Here is a 23,810-nt window from a genome sequence, read left to right on the forward strand (position 1 = left end):
ATCCACAAGAGCTAGGAGTGATGGAAGCACAGGTGGTCACGAGGAACAAGGAGAGGATGTTTCCTCTTGTGGAATAATCTGGAACAAGGGGCCACTGTCTCCAACTTGAGTCGCATGTTTAAGATTCTTTCTCTCTGAGGATTGAGTCTTTGTGACTTTAAAGGGCAGTGGAAGCAAAATCTTTGAACATTTTAAGGCAGTGGTGGATAGACCTTCGATGAGCAAGTGGGTGAAAGGTTACCAGTGGTAGTCAGGAAGGTGGAGCCGAGGTTACAGTCAGATCAGCGATCTGAGGGTGAGCAGACACGATGGGCCAATTAGCCTCCTCCTGGGTGTTCATGGGGTTAGGAGATTGTCACACCAGCAATCCTTAGCTAGATTGCAGCAGGAATTGCCTCCCATTTAGCCCTTGTTGTTGGCTGGAGGAGCTGCAAAAGGAAGTGTTTGGTTTGAGAGGCCTTGGCAGAGAGGGCCTGGGGCTGCCTTAACCCAGCAGGAATGCTGTGAGGAATGCTCAGAGGCCAGGGGGGAGGGCTGCTGTGGGCTGGAAGAGCTAAGAGTGGGAGAGAAGGGTCACGGGAATGGAGAAGCATCAATAAATAGCACCAAGGACACAAGTTGCAATTCAAAGTTTTGTTTTCTTTTTAAACAATTTATTGAAGTCCTTGTGAACTTCTCTCGATGCACGAACTGCATTTGCTTTCTGAAAAGCAGAACAATCTCATGTACAGTTTTTTTTTAACCGATTCCCTTCCCCCAGTACTGAAGCGGAATATTATTGTACTATACAAAGGCAAAAAACAATGTTCACACAGTGAATTCATTACAAAGGAAAAAGCTACATTCCACATTGGAGAAAGATATTCTAAAACATTCCATACTGGAGTATATCAAACAAAATTTTCAGGAAATTTATTTTTTTTACCTTAATTTAAGAAAACTAAACAAGTTGATGTATGAGAAGGCAAAATTCTCTCCGTGAGGATCGGCAGCAGGTGGTGTCTGGGTTTGTTCTTCTCGTAACCAAGGTTCAAGCCTTAGAGCATCGATGCACACTCTCTCTAAGGGGCCTCCGGCAACACCAACGTACCACAGACAGAGTGTCAGTATCCAGCGTGTGCTAATGGCAGGTGGCCTGGCCATGGATTGCAGGCAGGGCAGTGGTCCCACTCATGGCTTCCTCCTCCTGGGGTGGACAACCCTACCCACTACACTGACCTCCCACTACAACCTGCTGGGGGCGAGCGAGATGGCAGAAGGCAGGCGCGAGGGTTGGATAGGGTTAGGAGTTGGGATGGAAGCAGAGGAAGGGACTGAGGGTGAGAGGAGGGAAGGAAGAAGATGGAAGGGTGCACTGGTAGTGTGGGAGGATAGTGGGAGTGAGGAGAGGGAGGGAGGGAAATAGGATATGAGTAAGAGGCGAGAGGACTTGTAATGCAGGCTAAGGAGTGGGAATATTTAAGAGAGGAGGGAGGTAGGGAGTGAGAGTTAGGGAAAGGTTGCAAAAATGAGCTAACTATTCAGTCCACTGTCCAGTGACTGGGTCGAACTGGAACTGTATTGGTATAAATGAATAGTTTGGTGTAACAGTATTTAAGAATGTTTGGTGCTTTGAATGGTATTTTTTGGCATTAAACTGCCAAAAGAGCTGGGCTTGTGGGGGCACTGAAATTGAGGTATAATCAGCTGAGGTACAGGAGGTGGCAGCAGGGAGGGGAGGGTGGAAGGGGGAGGCATGAGGGAAGGAGAGGGGGCTGGCAGCAGGAGGGTGTTTAGGAACATCCTGGGCCTGAATTCAAACAGCTGTCACCGACAGTGGTGCTGTTCAATACAGACGTGTGGGGCTGCTGTGACTGGTCCCTGCTGTATGGGAGGGCCAAGGTCTGGGCTCCTGAGCACAGGCCGGTGCGGTCTAGCTCTAGGGCTGGCACAGTGACAGATCCCTTCACCTCCTCTCCTCCCGACATCTGCTGCAACAATGCCCTCGAAAGCCCGGGTACCCGAGAGTGGAAGCATGAGTGTGCGTGCTGTGCCCGCCAGCAGCTCGCGGACATCTCCAGAGTCTGAGTGAGGAATAATCATTTCCATCCCCTACTGGAGAAAACAACTTCACAGAAGTCATTGCAACAAGATCAAGGGTTGGGGGACTGTGGAGAGTGAAGCGGCTGCCGTGAGGGCAGAGAGCGTAAGTGTCACTGGGCGCTGCATGGACACACTGGTGACCCACTGGCACGGTACAACACCACAAGGCAATGCGCCAGACACTGTGCCCACTCACGTTGGTGCCGGAGAACTGCTGGCCCAGTAACCGACTGAATATCAGTGCTTAGCATAGACGTGGGCTTGATGGAAAAACAATCTAAAAAGTACCATATTTATGATTACATAGCTGAGAAAATAGCAAGAAATACTACTTCAACAGGCAGCACTTTGCTGCAGAAGTCATTCAACTTAAAATAGCCCAGAAAAGTGTTAAAACTCCCCAACAGCCGTTCCTCGAGAGTCGTACAGTGGGCTACAACAGATCCACAACTTCAATAGTTTGGCCACTTACACCGGCTCCCAGTGAGGGGGGGGGGGGGGACGGGACATATGCCAGTAATCTGACCTGGGATGGGGAGATATTAAAGCAGGGATGTTTTTTTGTGGAAGGGATTGTTGACATCATGCCTGGTGCGTCAAGGTCAGGCCTGGATGCGGAGGGTGGGGAAGCAATAAATCCACAAATGAAGGTCCTTAGACAAGGAGCGGCATCCTTCGCCTGGGCTGAGAAAATCTCTCCCAGCTTCCCAGGCGCTTGGAGATCATTTTGTGAACACAGTGCCATCAATATTTGAGGAAAATATTGACTTGTTGACTTAACCTCCTTTGACAGCACAGGCTCCAGCTGTGGTCTAAGGGATATTAACCTGTGGCAAAAGTACTGACCAAGGCCAATTCCACTGATTTGGTGAACTCCACAGTGGGTGAGGGAGAGGGGAAACAAATTTGAATCAAGGCGTACAGAATTGTTGGGTTCACTTCTCTTTGCCCAGTCTCCGATTAACATCTCCTTGAATGTAACAGGATTCAGTGGCCTCCCCACCCTTCCCATCACCACACAGTTCAGAGGACAGCAGTGCTTGAGGTGACGGCTCAGGTTTAGTTGGAACCAACAGTGTAAGGCTGCTGTGATCAGCACTGTCCAATAGTAAAACAGGAGCTAAGTCGGAGAGCCAACACAGCAGGTCAGAAATAAAACGGACTGGATTTTTGAAACACATTTTGAAAACCGTTTCAGCTTTTGCAGCCGTGAGGAAATTTGCAGTACAGCACACAAACGATCAGTTTAAAACTTGTCATAAGGATCTTTTTCTTTAAAAACCAACTGCATAAAGCTCAAAATTGTAAGCTGAACTCTGCGATGAAGAACCCTCCCAGCCAACATTCTTAAAGCTGAAGACAATGTGAAAAGCAGCATGGAGGCTGGTCACCTTGGTAGAAAAGGTGTAGGGCCGGGAGGACATGCCAGCACTTGCCATGTTCTGCACGAGTGCCGATGCAATGGGCAATTGGGATCCTTTAATTAGACCCACGCAAGGAGGGCCTGGGATCCTCAAACCTTTTCACCCAACCAGTCTCAGAGTACATTTCTAATACCCATTCTAATTTTGCTGCAGACATGACAAGAGAAATCCTTTGAGGAACATCCTGAAACTGCTGCGGTATGGGATTCCTGCACTTCCCCCCACCAATTTCTGGATCTAGTTTATCTGAAGATTTCTACTGGATAAATGACTGCTAATTGAGAATATTGTTCCTGTTGGCGTGCAGCTAAGTGACGGCCCCGTCTCATACCACCTTCACAGGTCAACACGGAGAAACTGAAAGGTCACCCACCGCATCATGGGATTCGCCTGTAAACAACCCTTCGCTGTACCCGAGACCTCTGATCTGCCCTCCCACCCTGAACCTCTTCCACCCAACCCATCATGATGGGACACCACTGCCTAAATTAGTCCCACAATATTCCAGTCCTTCACCCTGCTCATGAACTGGGAGTTTTTGCTGGGGCCCCCACAACCAACCCTCCCCCCACTGAAGCCAAACACCTCAGTTGGTGCTACCCTGTCCCGGCACTCTGGCCTATTCCCTTCGGCACTGGGAACTATGTCCCAAATCCCTCCTGTATCAGGAGACCTGGCCGGCCTCCTCTACAGAATCAATCCATACCCATGTTGATATTCTGATCCAACAACTTCCCAATGTGGGATGCCTGGATAAACCTATCTCAGTGGGACCGGCAGGCATGATCTCTCAGTTTCTCCACGACCATTTGAATGAGCACACACTTGGGCAATTAAGGGAGGCAGTATCTTCAATAAAGGTCATTTTCAGAAAGCATTAACCCTTTCCTGTTAGGCTGCTCTTGGGTTAGTTAATTTCTACCCTGTGGAAAGTACAGTGACAATATTTAAGAATGTTACTTTTCCATTTGCCAAAGGCATTCTCACTTTTTTCCCCACCCCCTCCCCACTGTGGAGTCTGGGCCTTCTGAGGAAGGTCGCTTGAAGAAAGATGTCAGAGCTTCTTTCTATCAGAAAGTAACAGCTTTTGATTAAACGTGTTAGTGGAAGTATTTGCTCCTCACTGCAGTGGAACTAAAAAGGTTCCATTTGTGACGTTGACCTTCGTCACATCATCTCAGAATCCCATGGGAATGTGACTTCAATAACTTGCGCTGTTGCAGGCACAGTTCTGAAGTTGGGGTACATAAGGTGACACTAAGATTAACCAGGTAATCATAAGGATATGTCTCATGCCTTGCGAGCCAAGGCATGCATGCTAATAAAATTAAAAGTTCACACATACACACAACAACAACAAAAAAACTCAATGCTACTTTGACGCATTGCATCTAGATGAGTGACATGTCAAGTCCATTGGTTGCAGTGCTGTATATTTTTCTTTAAACGAGCTGTTAGGTGGACTTGTTGTTGTCTTTGCTCCTTTAAAGGCCATTCTGCTGGCTGTCGCAGTGGTCTCCTGCTCCCTCTGCGTCCAGGGCCAAGGTGAGCGCGGCGGCTTTGCTGGTCAGTGTGCTGACGGCGCTGTCTGTAGTGAAGCCCGAGGCCCCCATCTTGCATCCCTCACTTTGCAACAAGAACAGAGAAGATCTTCAGGACCTTTAGCATAGGTGGGTTGTGATCTGGGATATAAACCTTCCTAGTCTAAACCCTCAGCTCCTGCTGCTCTCTCCCTTTATTGGGAAGCGGGGGCAGGACATTCATGTGTCTGGTGTCCGGTGCGGTGATGAGCGTAGAAATAACATCATCTTAAAACCGGCCAGAGTCTCTCACAGATCTACATGGTACCCCATCACCAGCCCAGAATGCATCCTTCAAATTTACACGCAGGTACCAGCGAGTAAAGGTAGATGCGTTTGAAGAAGCTAAAAGTGATCAGTGACAACTCTGTAACTGGATTAAGAACATTTCGGGACCACAGCTCCAGTGGAATGGAAACACAGAACAAAGGGTAGAAGCCATTCAGCCTGTTCCCCATTCAATATAGTCTGGGCTGATCCTGTACCTCTTAAAGTTATCACCACACTCTCCCCATATCTTTGGATGCCTTTCAGATCAAGAGATCTCCCTGTCCTTCAACATATTCAGCAACTATAAGCGAGTTTAGTAATGGAACATGTGTAGTGTTAACAGTGTCCATTCAAGAAACAAAAAGTTCTGAGCTATAGGGAGAGGTTGAGCAGGCTAGGAATCTATTCCTTGGATCGCAGGAGGATGAGGGGTGATCTTATAGAGGTGTATAAAATCATGTGTGGAATACATCGGGTAAACACAGAGGCTTTAACCCAGAGTAGGGGAATCGAGAACCAGGGGACAGAGATTTAAGGTGAGAGGAGAAAGATTTAATAGGAATCCGAGGGACAACCTTTTCACACAATGGGTGGTGGGTGTATGGAACAAGCTGCCGGAGGAGGTAGTTGAGGCAGGTATTATCGCAACATTTAAGAATCCTTAGACAGGTACATGGATAGGATAGGTTTAGAGGGATATGGACCAAACACAGGGAGGTGGGACTAGTGTAGATGGGGCACACATGGGCAAGTTTGGCCAAAGGGCCTGTTACCACGCTGTATGACTCTATGACTTAAAAGCTCTGAAAGACAACTGTGGTCTGAACACGACCAATCCTCGGTAAATCACACCTCACGGCAACTGTCTTGATGAGATTACCTGCACCTTAACCCTGCCATGGTCAAACCCAAACATGCTGGGCAGGGACCTTGCTGTTGACAAGGGGCGTAGTGGTCATGGAGTGGGTCTGGGGTGTTTGTGTGCAAGACTCCAGGATCGCCCTCAGAGCACGGGCATTGAATCTGCGGCTGCCACTCAAATGCAGAAGTATTTAACAACGCAAGCAGGATATGCAGCGGGGCTCTCTGGGTGTGCAGGGCTGTTGGTGGTTACTGGTGGTTACTGTAATCACCTCCCTACAGATGGCTATGGTGAATGCCTGCATTTCATGCCTAAGAATCTGTTTTCAAACACACTTCCAAGGGAAAAGAGCAGACTGTTAAATGGACCAGAAGGGGACAGAGGGTATCACACTGAGATTTTAGACTTTAGAGATGCAACGCGGAAACAGGCCCTTCGGCCCATCGAGTCCACGCCGACCCAGCGATCACCCCCGTACGCTCTCCTACACACATATACCAGGGACAATTTTACAACTTACCAAACGCAATTAACCTACAAACCTAGACGTCATGGGAATGTGGGAGGAAACTGGAGCACCCGGAGAAAACCCACGCAGTCACAGAGAGAACGTACATACTCCGTACAGAGAGCACCTGGAATCAGGAGTGAACCCGGTCTCTGGCGGTGTAAGGAGCAACTCTACTGTTGTGCCATTGTGTGATGTCTGACATAAAATAGTGATTAAATGGCTTTAATTGACGATGGTGCGGGAGAGCACGTGCCAGGACAGTTACCTGAGGGAAGGCTGTAGGTCCTCTGGGGGCTTGTGTTGTTGCTCAGGCTGCCCGTTCTCTGCCTGATGGCTTGTTGCCAGTTTATACTGCATTTCCAACGAGGGCCGACTCTCCTGCACAAAAAATACAAAGAAATTGGTTGGGGTAGATAACACGATGGCACCGATGATGCTACAGTTCTCTGGCTACTGCCCAGCTGAGGCGAGGAGGACCACCACTGATCTTGTGCAGCAGGCTGCTCGAAAGCAGTTGTAACCAGTTACAATGTGGAAAAAAGGACACAAAGTGCTAGAGTAATTCTGATGCCATCTACAAATTTGTCAAAGATACCATAGTTGGCCAAATGGCAGCTGATGATGAATCATTGTACAAGAGGGAGACAAAACACCTGGGTGCACGGTCCTGCAACAACCTCTTTCTCAGCATCAACTCGTTCTAGCAACTAATTGTTCGCTTCAGAAAGGGGAAGTCGGGAGAGCACGTGCCAGTTTTCATTTGTAGGTTAGTGGTAGAGAGGGTTAGCAGCTTCAAATTCCTGCATCCTCACAAGAGACTCCACATCGTTCCTGTAAAGTGGCGACCAGAACTGCTCGCAATAGTCCAAATGTGTGGCCTAAGCACAGTTATACACGTGCAACATTTTACGTTTCATGTCCCGACTAACAAACTCAAGTACACTGTAGAAACAAGGAACGGCAGATGCTGGTTCACTAAAGAAGATACAATTGCTGGAGTAATTCAGGGGGTCAGGCAGCATCTCTGGAGAACATGGATAGGCAATATTTTGAGTCGTTGGGACCAGACAAAGAGGGTCAGTCTTCCCTCAGACTGAAAAAGGGTCCTGCCCCGAAACATCGCCTATTCACGTCCTCTAGAGATGCTGCCTAATCCGCTGAATTACTTCACCCCTTTGTCACCTTTTGTGCAAACCAGCATCTGCACTTCCTTGTTTCTAATGTGGAGAATACAGCAGAAACACAGGGGCATTGCTGGATATTTCCGGGACACAATGAAGAAGTCTCCTCAGTTATCCAGAGATCCAGAGATCTGGGCCTCCGCTGGGATGCTCAGTGGCACCTGAATCCAATCAACTGGATGAAGTGAAGTACATGTCCCGAGACCCAATCCTCTTCAGTGGTAGGTGTCTCAGTCCTGCAGGAATAGGCCACTCGGCCCCTCCATGCAGTTCTGCCTTCCAGTACCATCACAGCTGATTCTCTACCATGGTCCCATCTCTCCATTCTCTTATCATCCAAAAATCCATCTTTGCTCTGAATATACTTAAGCCTCACTGCCCTGAGGCGATGAAAAAAATCCCCAAAATACAGAGTAAAGGAATTTCTCTAACTGGTCATCGATAAGTCCTGCCTGGGCCACAGCAGGTTTCCATCCCTGCCAACAGTCCATCCCTTGGATAGTTCACAAGACAGATGCTTGCAACCCTGCAGTTTCCAGCAAATCCGTCCCACTGGTGTCCCAAACACCTGACCGTGGCTACAGGCTGTACGTGAGCTGGAGAGAACCGATACACCCCCGCATTCTCTCATCCCCAGGTGGTTTGATCCCATCAGCCCCTCTCGGATTCTTGTACACTTTAATAAGCCCCTCTTTACTAATTCCCAACCCAATTCCCTGGTTGCTTCTACATTCGGATAGAGAGCATTATTGAGACTTGTTTTGCAGCTGTTTGTACGTTCAGTTGCTTTTTGTCACTTTCAGCGTATCATGAGCAACATTTCTGCTTTGCACTGTAGCCTTGGCTGTGCAGTATTAAACTTCACCCGAGCTCTGACCCCATGGATTATCTGAATGTGCACAAACCAAGTACATCCGAGCATGAGACCACCAGACATTTGGAGCTGGCAAGTCAACAAACGTGAAACAGGCAAAATGTAGACACGAGAACTGACCACGATCAAATTGACTAGAGGAGAAGTCTGAATGGTTCCCTGCTCCACTCCGTTTCCTGGTCTTTGGGCTGAGCCACTTACCGTCTCCAGCTCGTGTTTCCTCTTGCCAATCTCCCTCTCCACCTGGTGCAGCTCCAGGCTCAGCTGCTCGCTAGACATGCGGCTTGGCCACGAGCTGTGCTGCTGTGGGCCCAGGCCAGCCACCTCCCGCTGGCCCACCACTGGGCTACTGGCGGCCTGTGGACGGAATAAGCGGCAGGTCAGCTCCTGATCCCTCCACTCCCCGGCTGCCCAGCTCCGGCCTTTGTGAAACCCCAAGCTCATCCTAAGCCTTGCTGCCCAGACACACACCACCTCGCCCACTCTTTGGCGACGTTGACCTGCTAGCTGCTGCCCAGCCACCAACACCTCCGACCCCACCCTGGCCACGCCGCTCCCACCCTATAACCAGCTCTGGCCTCATTAACTTCCAAAGTCTCAACCCCATACACAATCCAAAACTTTCCATCTCCCATCCCATCAGTTGCCCAGACCCCCAGCTCCTGAACCTCTCTTCGTTGAGAACACGGAAGACGTGGGGACACAAACAGCAGGTGGTATGAATGATTAATTGATAGATAATAGCAGGGAAACTGGCCCATCGGCCCACTGGGTACAAGCTGATCACACCTTCACAGTAGTTCTATGTTTTTTCCCCATTCCCTACAAACTAGGGGAAATTTACAGGTGAATTAACCTACAGAGCCGCAAGTCTTTGGGATGTGGGAGAAAAGCGGAGCGCCCAGAAGAAACCCATGTGGCCATGCAAACTCCACACAGAGAGCACCCAAGGTCAGGGTTGAACCTAGCTCTGTGACGCAATGAGGCAGCAACTCTACCAGCTGCACCAATATGCTGCCCTGTACGGGTCCTGCACAGGCCTTCCTGTCATTTTCTGGGCCTTGCTTCTGCTCCTGTCCATATTGGCTCACCACCCACCAAACCCCTCCCAAACACGTTTACTCTCCCGTCGTTCTTTCTGTTGATCTCTCCTCAAGCTATCCACCTCAGGCACCGAATCACACTTACCCCTTCCCCCCCCACGTCACCCACCCCACCCCTTGCCCCAGGCTACAACTCGTGTCCCTCCAGGTTCCCCCATGTCCCGTCCTGGTTTACATCCCTCCGACTGGTGTGCTGCTGTCTTCCTCTCCAACACCCTCTGACCAACGAGTCCCCCTCCCCTTTATTTTCAAGCGTGGATATTGAGGCAGACTGGAACATTCGGATACCTCGATTCCTCGGAGTTGGTTCTGCTGGCTGATCTGCTGGTTGACTTGTTGCAGCTCCATTCGCAGTTGGTCCCTGTCTGTTGGAGGTGTGTGGGGCACAGGGTGCTTCCCATGGGCACTCATTTCCTGCATGTTCAGCCTCTCTCTGTGTGGCACAAACAGCACTCATTAAACAACAAGGGGTTATTTCCAAAATACTTCCCAGACTTCTCCATCCTCCCCCAAAGTGCAGCATCTGAATGGGCACTCATCCCTCTCCAGTGGGGACGGAGCAGGCTTGTCCCTGGGGCAATGGGCGAGAGTTGGTGGGGGTTGAGCGCTGCCCATCGCTAAGGAGATGATGTAATGTGCTGCCATGCCCCGTGCAGGTGGAGGGAAGCATTTCCCGTTGCCGGAGCAATGGAGGGTAGAGGGGGTTGGGCTCAGCCGTTGCCGGGGCAATGGAGGCAGAGGACCACCCGTTGTTGGTCCTACAACGTGCTGAGGTTCCTCTGCATTGCTGGAGCTACACTTACCCAGGTTAAGTGGAGAATGCTTGATTTGAGCTAGGGTGAGGTTATTGATCAAATATTAATCTGAAAACGACTGTTTGTTAATTCAGGTATTAATGAATATGGGCCAAAGGCAGGTATGTGGAGTTACAGTGCCCTCTATAATGTTTGGGACAAAGACCCATCATTTATTTATTTGCCTCTGTACTCCACAATTTGAGAATTGTAATAGAACAAATCACATGTGGTTAAAGTGCACATTGTCAGATTTTAATAAAGGCCATTTTTATACATTTTGGTTTCACTATGTAGAAATTACAGCTGTGTTTATACATAGTCCCCCATTTCAGGGCACCATAATGTTTGGGACACAGCAATGTCATGTAAATGAAAGTAATCATGTTTAGTATTTTGTTGCATATCCTTTGCATGCAATGACTGCTTGAAGTCTGCGATTCATGGACATCACCAGTGCTGGGTGTCTTCTCTGGTGATGCTCTGCCAGGCCTGTATTGCAGCCATCTTTAGCTTATGCTTGTTTTGGGACTAGTCTTCAGCATATAAAAGGCATGCTCAATTGGGTTCAGATCGGGTGATTGACTTGGCCACTCAAGAATTGACCATTTTTTAGCTTTGAAAAACTACTTTGTTGCTTTAGCAGTATGTTTGGGATCATTGTCTTGATGTAGAATAAACTGCTGGCCAATGAGTTTTGAGGCATTTGTTGGAGCTTGAGCAGATAGGATGTGTCTATACACTTCAGAATTCATTATGCTACTACCATCAGCAGTTGTATCATCAATGAAGTGAGCCAGTACCTTCAGCAGCCATACATGCCCAGGCCATAACACCCCTACCACTGTGTTTCACAGATGAGGTGGTATGATTTGGATCTTGGGCAGTTCCTTCTCTCCTCCATACTTTGCTCTTGCCATCACTCTGGTATAAGTTAATCTTCGTCTCATCTGTCCACAAGACCTTTTTCCAGAACTGTGGTTGCTCTTTTAAGTACTTCTTGGCAAGTTGTAACCTGGCCATCCTATTTTTGCGACTAACCAGTGGTTTGCATCTTGCAGTGTAGCCTCTGTATTTCTGTTCATGAAATCTTCTGTGGACAGTGGTCATTGACAAATCCACACCTGACTCCTGAAGAGTGTTTCTGATCTGTCGGACAGGTTTTTGGGGATTTTCTTTATTGTAGAGAATTCTTCTGTCATCAGCTGTGGAGGTCTTCCTTGGCCTGCCAGTCCCTTTGCAATTAGTAAGCTCACCAGTGCTCTCTTTCTTCTTAATGATGTTCCAAACAGTTGATTTTGGTAAGTCTAAGGTTTAGCTGATGTCTCTAACAAACCAAAATGTATAAAAATACCCTTTAATAAAATCTGACAATGTGCACTTTAACTACATGTAATTTTTTTCTATTACAAATTTCAAATTGTGGAGTACAGAGACAAATAAATAAATGATGGGTCTTTGTCCCAATCATTATGGAGAGCACCGTAGATCACACCTCATTGAGTATCAACACTGATTGAGGTCAAGCTATCTCCTGTCACTCCTTTCTCTTCCAACACTTATCCAACTTACTCATAAATGCATTTACTATCTCTCATCACAAGGTTTCAGTTTCTACAGGCCCTGAGTGAAGCGAGTGGGGCTGCTACTGTTCTGCACTGGGCTATCTGGTAAGGCGGGTGGTAGTGTGGTGTGCAAGTGATTCAAGCTCTCTACCTGTCAATGAAATGTCCCTGAGTATGTAAGGTCTGGTGAGGAGAGTACGAGGCTGCCGGGTTTGTCCAGTTGTTGTGGTTGCCATACGGATTATAATCTGCAAAAGGAAAGAAAAGCACGTTCAGAGCAGTGTATGGTTTCAGTTTTAGTTTCACCTGCAGCTGGGATGGTGAGGAGGGACGATACTGTTCTCCAGTGTGGACGTGAGCTCCCATCACCACATCTCGCTCTCACCGATGCCAGCCCTGCTGCTTCACAATGCACCAGATAGTTCACTCTCGGCTTTGTGACCCACTGCAGGCAGAACCGCCCTCAGAGGAGGCTTGAGAATCACAAAGCTCCTTGCGCCTGTCAGATTTCTGCTGATCTGTAAATTCACCGCTGGCTGCCCTGTGTCTGTGGCCCTTCAGGAAATCTTTGAGTGAGTTGCTCAATTCTAATTTAAAAATCGTTACTATTTAGCATTGTAGCATCATTCAACGAAGAGAATATACAAACTCCGTGCAGACAGCATCCGTAGAACCTGAGTCTCTGGTGTTGTAAGGTAGCAAATCTTCCGCTGCACCACTGTGCTGCCTCAGTGGCATACTTGTGCATACTTGGCCAGTAGAATGCACAAGCTAAGCAATCACCGCTTTTTTTGTTCCTGAGCTCCACCCCTACAGACTCACTTGTTTTGGACTCCAGAAGCAGGCTATAGTAATTGCACCAACATTCTGCTGTAAGAGGGTGCAAACATCCAGGAGTACTGTCAGGTAGTGGAACAACCCAGAGAGAGTTACTGCCCGCCCTTGGCTCACTGCAACACCCAGGAGGGAGTGACTATCCTGTATTCACCAGAATATTAAGTTGGGTAGCTGACAATAGTTGTTGTAGCCTTGCTTAGCCAGGAGCTGCATTACCTGAGACACTGATGGGCTTGGTGGCGATGTTTTGTGAAGCCATAGCTTGCACTGGCCCTGTCGTCTGATAGCTGGTTTTGGAAGTGCGGGAAATGGCACCAAACTTCGAAACAGTTGGCAACTCCCCAAAGGGTATGATGGGGTCCTCCTCTTTGTTTTCAGATGCTCTCCTCTGAATATCCAGATTCATTAGCTGTTCCCGCAGGCCTTTATTGTCAACGTTCTGTTGAAGAGAGCAGTTCATGTGTAATTGATTAGAAAGCACAACTACAAGGCTAATAATTAGAAAAAAACGGCAAGCCATTTGGTGCCTCAGCCATGCCTATGACACCTGTTTTCCTTTCCCTTGCTTACAACATGGCCCACTACTAAATGTAGGGAGGATGGGTGAAATACCAATCTCAGAGCACCAGTCAGTAGCATTCGATTCAACCTGAGCTGACTATGCTCCTGAAAACCCACCCATTGCTGGCCTTCTAACTCGTCACAGGGAAACACAGCATGTTCTCCCCTTGCCAGCTCACCTGTCACCACCCTGAGGTCAATGGATAGATTTTTAAAACATTTCATTGGTTAGTTTAAAAGTAATGTAGAACATATGTGAGAGATGCAGACAGGGGTTTCTGCGGCAACAAGCGGGATTCAAGGATGGTGTGTTGCCTCCCTGGTGCCAGGATGTCACGGACCGAGTGCAGAGCATCCTCACGGGTGAAGGTGAGCAGCCGGAAGTGGTAGTGCATGTCGGCACAAACGAGGTCACGAAGAAGAGGAAAGATATTCTGCAGTGTGACTTTAGAGAGCTCGGAAGAAGGCTGAAAAGCAGGACCTCCAGGGTGGTTATCTCCGGTTTGCTTCCAGTTCCTCGTGCTGGTGAGAGCAGGAACAGGGAGATACGGGATCTGAATGTGTGGCTGAGGAGCTGGTGCAGGGGCAGGGATTTAGATTCTTAGACCACTGGGATCTGTTTTGGGGTACGGGTGAATTGTACAAAAGGGATGGGTTGCACCTCAACAGGCGGGGGACCAGCATTCAGGTTTGTCACTGCTACACGGGTGGTTTTAAACTAAATAGTGGGGGGGGGGTTCAAATGGGATAGACAAGGATGGAGTTAAAGGGAAAGAGAGTGGATTCTTAGAGCAGCTTGTACTCGAGCCAACTAGGGAGAAGGCAATTCTGGATTTAGCGTTGTCCAATGAATCAGATTTAGTAAGGGAACTCAAAGTAAAGGAACCGCTTGGAGGTAGTGACCATAATATGATTCGTTTTAATCTGCAATTTGAGAGGGAGAAGGTTAAACCAGGAATGTCAGTGTTGCAGTTGAACAAAGGGGACTATGAAGGCATGAGAGAGGAGCTGGCCAAGTTCGAATGGAAAAGGATTCTAGCAGGAATGATGGTAGAACAACAATGGCAGGAATTTCTGGGCATAAACCAGAAGATGCAGGATCATTTCATTCCAAAGAGGAAGAAAGATTCTAAGGGGAGTAAGAGGCAACCGTGGCTGACATGGAAGTTAGAGATAGAATAAAACTAAAAGAAAAGATGTATAGCATAGCAAAGAGTAGCGGGAAGCCAGAGGAGTGGGCAACTTTAAACTTTCAAAGGACAACAGAAGGTAGCAAAAAGGGCAATACGGGCTGAAAAGATGAGGTACGACGCGAAGCTGGCCAGGTATATAAAGGACAGTAAAAGCTTCTTTAGGTATGTTAAGAGAAAAAGATTAGTAAAGACAAATGTGGGTCCCTTGAAGGCAGAAACGGGTGAAATTATTATGGGTAACAAGGAAATGGCGGAAGAGTTGAACAGGTACTTCGGATCTGTCTTCACTAAGGAAGACACAAACAATCTCCCAGATGTACTGGAGGGCAGAGGATCTAGGGAGAGAGAGGAACTGAAAGAAATTTGCATTAGGCGAGAAATAGTATTGGGTAGACTGATGGGATTGAAGGCTGATAAATCCCCAGGGCTTGATGGTCTGCATCCCAGGGTACTCAAGGAGGTGGCTCTAGAAAGGAGGTGGACGCATTGGTGATCATTTTCCAATGTTCAATAGATTCAGGATCAGTTCCTGTGGATTGGAGGCTAGCTAATGTTATCCCACTTTTCAAGAAAGGAACGAGAGAGAAAACGGGGAATTATAGAGCAATTAGCCTGGTGGGGAAGATGCTGGAGTAAATTATTAAAGAGGTAATAACGGTGCATTTGGAATGCAGTAATAGGATTGGTAATCTGACTTCGCTCAGTCCGCCTTAACCAACCTGATCTCCCGGTGGTTCAGCACTTCAACTCCCCCTCCCACTCCCAGTCTGACCTTTCTGTCATGGGCCTCCTCCATTGTCATAGAGAGGCCCACCGCAAATTGGAGGAACAGCATCTCATATTTTGCTTGGGCAGCCTGCACCCCAGTGGTGTGAACATTGACTTCTCCAATTTCAGATAGTTCCTTTGCCCCTCTCTCTCCCCTCCCCTTCCCAGTTCCCCCACTGTCTTCCTGTCTCCTACTACATCCTATCTTTGTCCCGCCCCCTCCCCTTACATCAGTCTGAAGAAGGGTCTCGACCCGAAATGTCACCCATTCCTTCTCTCCTGAGATGCTGCCTGACCCGCTGAGTTACTCCAGCATTTTGTGATACCTTCAATTTGTACCAGCATCTGCAGTTATTTTCCTACACAATAGGATTGGTCCAAGTCAGCATGGATTTATGAAGGGGAAATCCTGCTTGACTAATCTTCTGGAATTTTTTGAGGATGTGACAAGTAAAATGGATGAAGGAGAGCCAATAGATGTAGTGTATCTAGACTTTGATAAGGTCCCACACAGGAGGTGGGTGAGCAAAATTAGAGCACATGGTATTGGGGGGAAGGTATTGACGTGGATAGAGAATTGGTTGGCAGACAAGAAGCAAAGAGTATGAATAAATGGGTCCTTTTCAGAATGGCAGGCAGTGGCGAGTGGAGTGCCGCAAGGCTCGGTGCTGGGGCCGCAACTATTTACAATATATATTAATGATTTGGATGATGGAATTAGAAGTAACACTAGCAAGTTTGCGGATGACACAAAGCTGGATGGCAGTGTGAACTGCGAAGAGGATGTTAGGAGGTTGCAGGGTGACTTGGACAGGTTGAGTAAGTGGGCAGATGCAGTATAATGTAGATAAATGTGAGGTTATCCACTTTGGCGGCAAAAACAAGGAGGCAGGTTATTATCTCAATGGTGTCAGATTAGGTAAAGGGGAAGTGCAACGAGACCTTGGTGTCCTTGTAAGCCAGTCACTGAAAGTAAGCGTGCAGGTACAGCAGGCATTGAAGAAAGCTAATGGCATGAGGGCTTTATAATGAGAGGATTTGAGTATAGGAGGAAAGAGGTCCTTCTGCAGTTGTATAGGGCCCTGGTGAGACCACAATCTGGAGTATTGTGTGCAGTTTTGGTGTCCTAATTTGAGGATGGACGTTCTTGCTATTGAGGCAGTGCAGGGTAGGTTCACGAGGTTAATCCCTGGGATGGAGGGACTATCATATGAGGAAAGATTGGAAAGACTGGGCTTTTATTCACTGGAGTTTAGAAGGATGAGAGGGGATCTTATAGAGACGTATAAAATTATAAAAGGACTGGACAAGCTAGATGCAGGAAAAATGTTCCCAATGTTGGGGGAGTCCAGAACCAGGGGCCACAGTCTAAGAATAAAGGGGAGGCCATTTAAAACTGAGGCGAGAAGAAACTTTTTCACCCAGAGAGATATGAATTTGTGGAATTCTCTGCCACAGAAGGTAATGGAGGCCAATTCACTGGATGAATTTAAAAGAGAGTTATAGGGGCTAGTGGAATCAAGGGGTATGGGGCAGGCACAGGTTACTGATTGTGGATGATCAGCCATGATCACAATGAATGGCGGTGCTGGCTCGAAGGGCCAAATGGCCTCTTCCTGCACCTATTTTCTATGTTTCTTTCTATAGAAATCAGGCCAAAAGTCCATGCCAATGTTCACATTCTGATTAAGTCCTTTCCTACTGTACTTCACCTAACCCTGATAGAACATCTTTCTCCATCTTATTCTTATCTTACTTCCACTTGCCTACCCACCTCAACCAATCCTTATGGTTGGAGTGTCACACTCCACTCGTTCGCTGGGTGAAGGCATTTCTCTGAATTCATTTCTGGACATCTTTGCGCTTAACCTCATATATACTTCCCCCAGAAGTACAGATCGAAGCATCCTTCAAGACAACGTGAATAATGTCACATCGTTATTCAAATCCTGGAACTGCCTCTGTCATTACACACGCACACAAGCTGACCCATTCTAAGCCTGAAGTGAATTATGTGCAAATCAAGATAACTTGTTTGGGATGGAAAGGGGAAATTTCATCTCCGAACATAGACTGACCAAGTGTTCAGGATTCCAAAGATTACAACACACGTATCTCACGTTCACTTACCATTTATCCCCTGTACACACAGTTCTAAGAACAACAGTGCAAAATCTATTTTGACTGTCAATGATTCACTGTGCTAGCAGGCATGTGAAGAAAACTCAGCAGAGTCAACACCCGTCCCAACAACATGGTCCAATCACTGCCCTTTGCAGCGTCCTTGGGTTTAATGCTTGATAAATATTTAGGTTGCTGGGAACTGGGCTTTGCTATTAGTCACCACTGACTTTCACCATTTGGGTTTTGTCTGCGGTATATCTCATTGATGAGATGGATGTCTTCTCTCTCTCTTTTGACCCATGTAGTGTAATGGTTCTACACAATATGACTGGTGCTTACATAGGGAAATGGAACTTAAAAATCTGTTGCTGGTAACGATGATAATACCAAATCACATAATTCTTCTGAAATTAATGCAGCTCGACTCTAGATCTGGAGTCCCTTCCTGGGTGTGTTTAATAATAGCGACGTGGGAATTTAAGTCTATATCTAATCAACGGTGTTCCTGCTCTGGATTCATTTGATGGGACAGTGTTCAAGGAACTTTATTCTATTTCCAACCCACATTATCTTTGCCCTGGGAATGTGTGATGGGATAGCGTGGATGGAGTTTTAATGTTTTTAACCTCTGTTTGGGTTATGGGAGTGGTTGATGGGACAGGCAGATGGAGTTTTACGTTCTACGCAGTCTGCATGGGAAAGACGTGATGGCATTGGAGAAGCTGCAGAAATTCACCAGGATGACATCTGGGATGGAGCATTTAATTTTGATGAGAGACAAAATAGTCTGCATTTTCCCCTTGGAGCAGAGGAGATAGAGAAAGGGACCTGAGAGATGCACAAAATTATGAGAGGCGGAGAGAGTTAGGAATCTCTGTCCCAACTTTGCAGATGTGTCTAAGACGAGAGGACATACGGTTAAGGAGAGGAGTAAGAGGTTTAAAGGGGATCTGGGGAAGAATTTCTCTCCAGGTGTGGTTACAAACTGGAATATATCGCCCGAGAAGGATGATGGAGGCAGGTACTTTCACATTTATGAAGCATATGAATGGATTTTTGAATCCCCGTGGAATAGAAGACTGCAGACAAATGCTGGTAAGTGACAATAGTATAGATAGGTACTTGATATTTTAAATAAACCTGGTGGTGCTCTTTATGAGCTCCTACCTTGGATTGTATTTGATGGGTTTCAGTAGATGGAATTTTATACTTTTCAATCTGTGTTGTTCTAATCTTCTACTTTATGCTGTATCCAAACACTAACACTGAGCTACAGTGAACTGGTGTATAATATCCTCAATGAGCACAATTTTCCACAGAGTCAACAAAATCGTATGTTTTGTGGTGTTAAGTAGGCACTGTCATTTTTCCCTGGGCTCTAAGCTTACAGGCACCTCACCAAAATGGTCAACATTCATGTATGGACCTGGACTACAAGTATCACATCACAATTGAATTTACTCTCAGAAAGTCTTTCTTTCGTCCAGAGATGCTGATTTACTCAGGGTGCGCTGGCCTAATTCTGGTCAATTCCTTAGTTAGAATAAGTCAGATCTGTAGAGCTCAGTTTGTAGAGCCCACTAACGTCAACTCAGCCAGCAATTCTCATAATAAATTAAGAGCAGTCACTTACACTGCCTGAGAAAGCCTTACCGCCATCTCCATACCACTGGAAGTCATAACATCTTTGGGCTGTGCATCTTTGCTGCCAATGTATGAACTAATTGTGTCACAAGACCAGGGCGAGTACTGAGCAGTGTAATCATGGTCCTTGTACTTCTTCACTGGTTTCAGGTCCTCATCGGAATACTAAACATGTAAAGGTACAACAGTTACGACATATCGATTCTGAAACCCATAGTTACTAAAACTTTGATGTATAATAACAAATCCTGGGTAAAGTTGAAGATAGACACAAAATGCTGGAGAAGGGTCAGGCAACCCTAATACTGGAGTGGGTCAGGCAACATCTCTGGAGAAAAGGAATAGGTGACATTTCGAGTTGAGACCTTTCTACAGACCGAGAGTCAGGGCTCACAGTGCAATTGTGCACTGTGCAGTCTCCAAATGAGAGGAACTATGCAATGCATGACAAAAACTGATAAATGAACTTGATACAGCACAAACTATTTATTGGACTGTGAATAGCTCTCAACAAAATGGTGAAGGTGTTTGGCATGTACACTTTAATCGGTCAGGATATTGAATACAGGAGTTGGGGCTGTATGTGACAACGTACAAGCCATGTGAGACCACATTTGAAGTATTCTGGTTGCCCACTTATAGGAAGAATGGGATTAAGGTGGGAAGGATGCAGAGAAGATTTACAAGGATATTACTGGGACTGGATGGCTTGAGGTACAAGGAGAGGTTGGAGAGGCTGGTAGGTTGACCTTAGAGTTTAGAGGGGTACTAGACCAAGTGGACCCGTTGGGCCCAAATCTTTCCTGCATTGGTGCAGCACCCTCTCCTCTTCCCCCTGCTTCCCCTCTCCCTCCTCCTCCCTCCCTAGGAGATAGATTTAAACTTCACAATGTGAATAACTTAAAAAACATAACACCAATTTCAATTAAATGTCTTCCATTAGCACCAAAGGGACGACGGTGAGTAACGTGGGCCTAAAATTGTTGCGCTATCGTGTACCGTTTTGGCTGTAGTTCAGGAACAAACAAACAAACAAATTAAGAGCTTTAGTATATAGATGGGCCAAATGTAGTCAAATGGGACTAGCTCAGATACACATTTTTATCAAGGACAAGTTGGGACAAAGGAACTATTTCTGTGCTGTTCAACTCTACGTTTCTCCAGGACTGGGTTCAGTTTAGTGACCTTTGGATGGAATGATTAACTGTGTCATTGATCAGGAGAAAACCTATAACTGTGAGGATGTCGCTGTTTTAATGTTAAACAGTGGATCTTTGGAGCTTTACTCACATAAACACAGTCCTCAGGGTGAGGCCCCAGGGTCTGGCTTGGCCTGGCAGAGACTGCTGTTTACTCACAGACTCTGTGGCAGCACAGCCTTGAACAAAAGAGAAAAACAAACATTTCAAGTACCTCTGGGGAAACATCAACAAAGGAAGATGGCATCACTGCATTGGGGGGGAATGGAGGTGGCGAGATGGTTTTGCGCTCCTCGAGCTGTGCCATGAGCTCTTTCCTTCGCCGATGAAGGTAATCCAGGCTCGGTTGGGGCTGAGGTTGGTGCTGGGGTACCCTGCTGTGAGGATCCTGTAACAAAAGAGGACAATCAGCAATGCTCAACTATTGCGGTTAGAATGTAGATCTAGCTGGTAGATGACAAGATGGATGTGCTTGGCTGGATGCTCATAACCAGAATGACTCAAGCGGGAAAGGAGTCAGAGGAGATGCAGGTGGATTTCAGTATCGTTTGCTGCAGTATTAGGGCAGGTCTGTATGTAGGGAACACGGGATCAGAAAACAGAAGAACCTGGTGCTGAGTTAGCTGATCTCAGTTGGGTTCACAGTTGAAGGACCGCTCAGCATTACACACCTGCAGCCCCAGGGAATAACACTGGAAAATACAAGTGCTCCACTTCCACGCTGTCTATCCTGACACAGAGACTGACATTTGGTGAAGTTGTTGGACAGCTCGCTATGATATAGAAGAGGAATGGAGAATGCGGCAAACACCAGCCAATCCCTCGGTCCGTCTCCCTCTTTTTACTTGGATCCCTATTAGAGCCAACACCTTGGTCACGCCTCCACTTCCCTTGGTTCTTTACTGGTGCTAATCCCTTGGTCCGTCTCCTCTATTTCCCTTGGCTCTCGATTAGTGCTCACCCCTTGGTAATCTACTGCATTTTCGTTGCTCTTCATTAGAGGTAATCCTTCTTCACTTCCCTTGCTCTTTCCCACGGCTGTTTTCAAGTGTGTATCCATTTTCTCTCATAAAAGCATTTTAGGCATTCTGCTCCCCTGCTTCTCCTGAATGGGTTTCCATATTCTTCAGTCACTGAGCAAGAGAAATTGAACTGAAGCAACTACCTCAACACTGACCTCCTGAGACATCTCTCCAATCTCAAATCCATCAGATCATCTCAAATGCATTCTGCCACACACCCTTCCATACAATGTGCATTGTCATATCGGCGTGGCACTGTATCAAATCAAAAGCTATAAAATCTCCAAATTGCCCAAATCCATTGCACTTTCTTCATAAATGCACTTCATTGTTTTACCAAAAACTGACAGACTTGATGTCCAAGTCTTTCTGGGGGATTTTGTCCACTACATTTGCACCACTTTGGAGCATGGCCGACTCTGTTCTCGTTTCCGCCCTGGTGGATGTGCGGACTTCCATCAAGGGATGTTGGAAGACTGCCCTCATTCTGGCCATTCCAGGCAGCTGCCATCAGGGCTCGGTGATTTCTCCAAGAGACAGCACTCTTGTCTCTCCCCCCCCCCCCCCCCCCCCATTGCATCTTCATTAGTGACAATTCAATCTGATTGGTTCACTTCTTCCTTCTGTAATCCTCCATTCTCACATCCTACATCTTGATGGCAAGGCAACAAAGTCTTCATTTTCCATCACTCCACAGCTTCCTGAGATTCTTTTCGCCATCATTAATTTCTTCACATTGACACAAGGAAGTGCAAATGTGTTGTGGGTTTACAAAAATAGACACAAGGTGTTGGGATAACTCAGGCAGCATATCTGAAAACCATGTAGACTTGACATTTCGGGTTGGGACCCTTCTTCCGACTGAAGGAGGGTCCCAACCCGAAACATCACCTATCCATGTTCTCAGAGTGCTGCCTGACCCACTGAGTTACACCATCACTTGTGACTTTGTGTCTTTTAAAAATTAATTTCTTCACTACTGTACCTTCACATATCCCACAAGAGATTCCTGGGCTAGTCCAGAATTAGGAAGAGGAATAGCAGACCAGAGAATGATTCTTGGGCTAGTCCAGATTATGGCAGTGGTTCCTGGGCTTGCCTGGTATAGGAGACTGGGATGCCAGGATGGAAAGTAATTACTGAGATGGTCCACAATTGGAGCAGGACACTTAGGATGACGGAATACTTGGATGCAATGTGATTACTGTGCTTATCACCTATCCAGGGAGACCTAGACCTTGTATCCTTTCCACTCTGTTTCAAAGCTGTAAACTGATCAGGAATGCTGCCTTATCTTCGAGTAACCCTGTGCCCCAAGCCAGCTTATAGGTCTAAGTCCGTGGCACTTGAACGGGATGATTATCCCTTCCTTGAGTTTGGATGAAGTTCAGAAGAAAAGGAAATAGTATTATTTCTGCAGTGTGCATGATAACATTAGAATGAGCCTTTACACGTGCACTGCACAGCGACTGGTTGCAGTTCGAGTTCTGATGATGAATCAGTCCCCACAGGTTTCACCCAGTCATTTCTGACGCCTCTGAAAGGGCTGAGAGCGGCAGAAATACCATACAGATCGCTCAGGACACAAGGTGGTAGCAGTTTCAAATCCTGCCAATGGGACCTACCCTGTATGCAGGTCTGATGTGGCTGGGATGAGAGGTCATGTTATAGTAGCTTTCAGGAGCGTAGCGTTCCCTGGGCTCTGCAATGCAGTTGGTCACTGCAGATGGCACGTCGACTGGTATCGGGCTGTTGCGAATGTCATCCCTTGGGTAAGACTGCGGGGGGTGGTAGATCCGCCGCCCATCGTAATGGGGTGGGTACATTCCTGAAACTGGTTGTGCCAGCGGGTACTGCTGAGGGTTGGAGTACTGAGAACCTCCCATCCTCTCCTGAATGTAGGATGGGTAGTGGTCCTGGTACTGGAGATTGGAAGGAGGCAGTGGGGGCTCTGGTACATTGCCAGCCCGTCTGTAATGTGGTAGGTAGGGTGCCACAGATCCGGAGGAATGGTGAGAGTAGTAAAGGTCTGGAAAACACAAACAGATTTCAGCAAAACATCACATTGAGAATTTTTGCAACTTCCATGGATACTCTCAAAAACAATAAAGATATAAACACGTGAATTAGAAGGATGGATTATTTGGTCTTTCAAACCTGCTTCACTGTTACTCTGAACACCAACGTCACATTCCTCACCACCCACCGCAGCTTTT

General features: G+C 47.0%; 1 protein-coding gene across 4 annotated transcripts in view; it reads right to left on the minus strand.

Annotated features, from left to right (window-relative positions):
- Positions 1 to 618: 618 nt before the first annotated feature.
- Positions 619 to 23,810, minus strand: part of LOC144597835 (roquin-1-like) — a 98,787-nt gene continuing 75,595 nt past the window's right edge. For all 4 annotated transcript variants that reach the window (XM_078407479.1, XM_078407476.1, XM_078407477.1 and 1 more), the window contains exons 13-21: positions 23,220 to 23,623; positions 20,787 to 20,960; positions 19,383 to 19,538; positions 13,300 to 13,522; positions 12,398 to 12,494; positions 10,176 to 10,320; positions 8,986 to 9,141; positions 6,995 to 7,107; positions 619 to 5,132 (exon numbers count right to left, since the gene is read on the minus strand). In XM_078407479.1, coding sequence (XP_078263605.1) covers positions 4,991 to 5,132; positions 6,995 to 7,107; positions 8,986 to 9,141; positions 10,176 to 10,320; positions 12,398 to 12,494; positions 13,300 to 13,522; positions 19,383 to 19,538; positions 20,787 to 20,960; positions 23,220 to 23,623 — 1,610 coding nt within the window. In that variant the 3' untranslated portion in view covers positions 619 to 4,990. The remainder of the gene's footprint in view (positions 5,133 to 6,994; positions 7,108 to 8,985; positions 9,142 to 10,175; positions 10,321 to 12,397; positions 12,495 to 13,299; positions 13,523 to 19,382; positions 19,539 to 20,786; positions 20,961 to 23,219; positions 23,624 to 23,810) is intronic.

This window comes from Rhinoraja longicauda, chromosome 11, assembly GCF_053455715.1.
Source record: "Rhinoraja longicauda isolate Sanriku21f chromosome 11, sRhiLon1.1, whole genome shotgun sequence".
Lineage (NCBI taxonomy): Eukaryota > Metazoa > Chordata > Chondrichthyes > Rajiformes > Arhynchobatidae > Rhinoraja > Rhinoraja longicauda.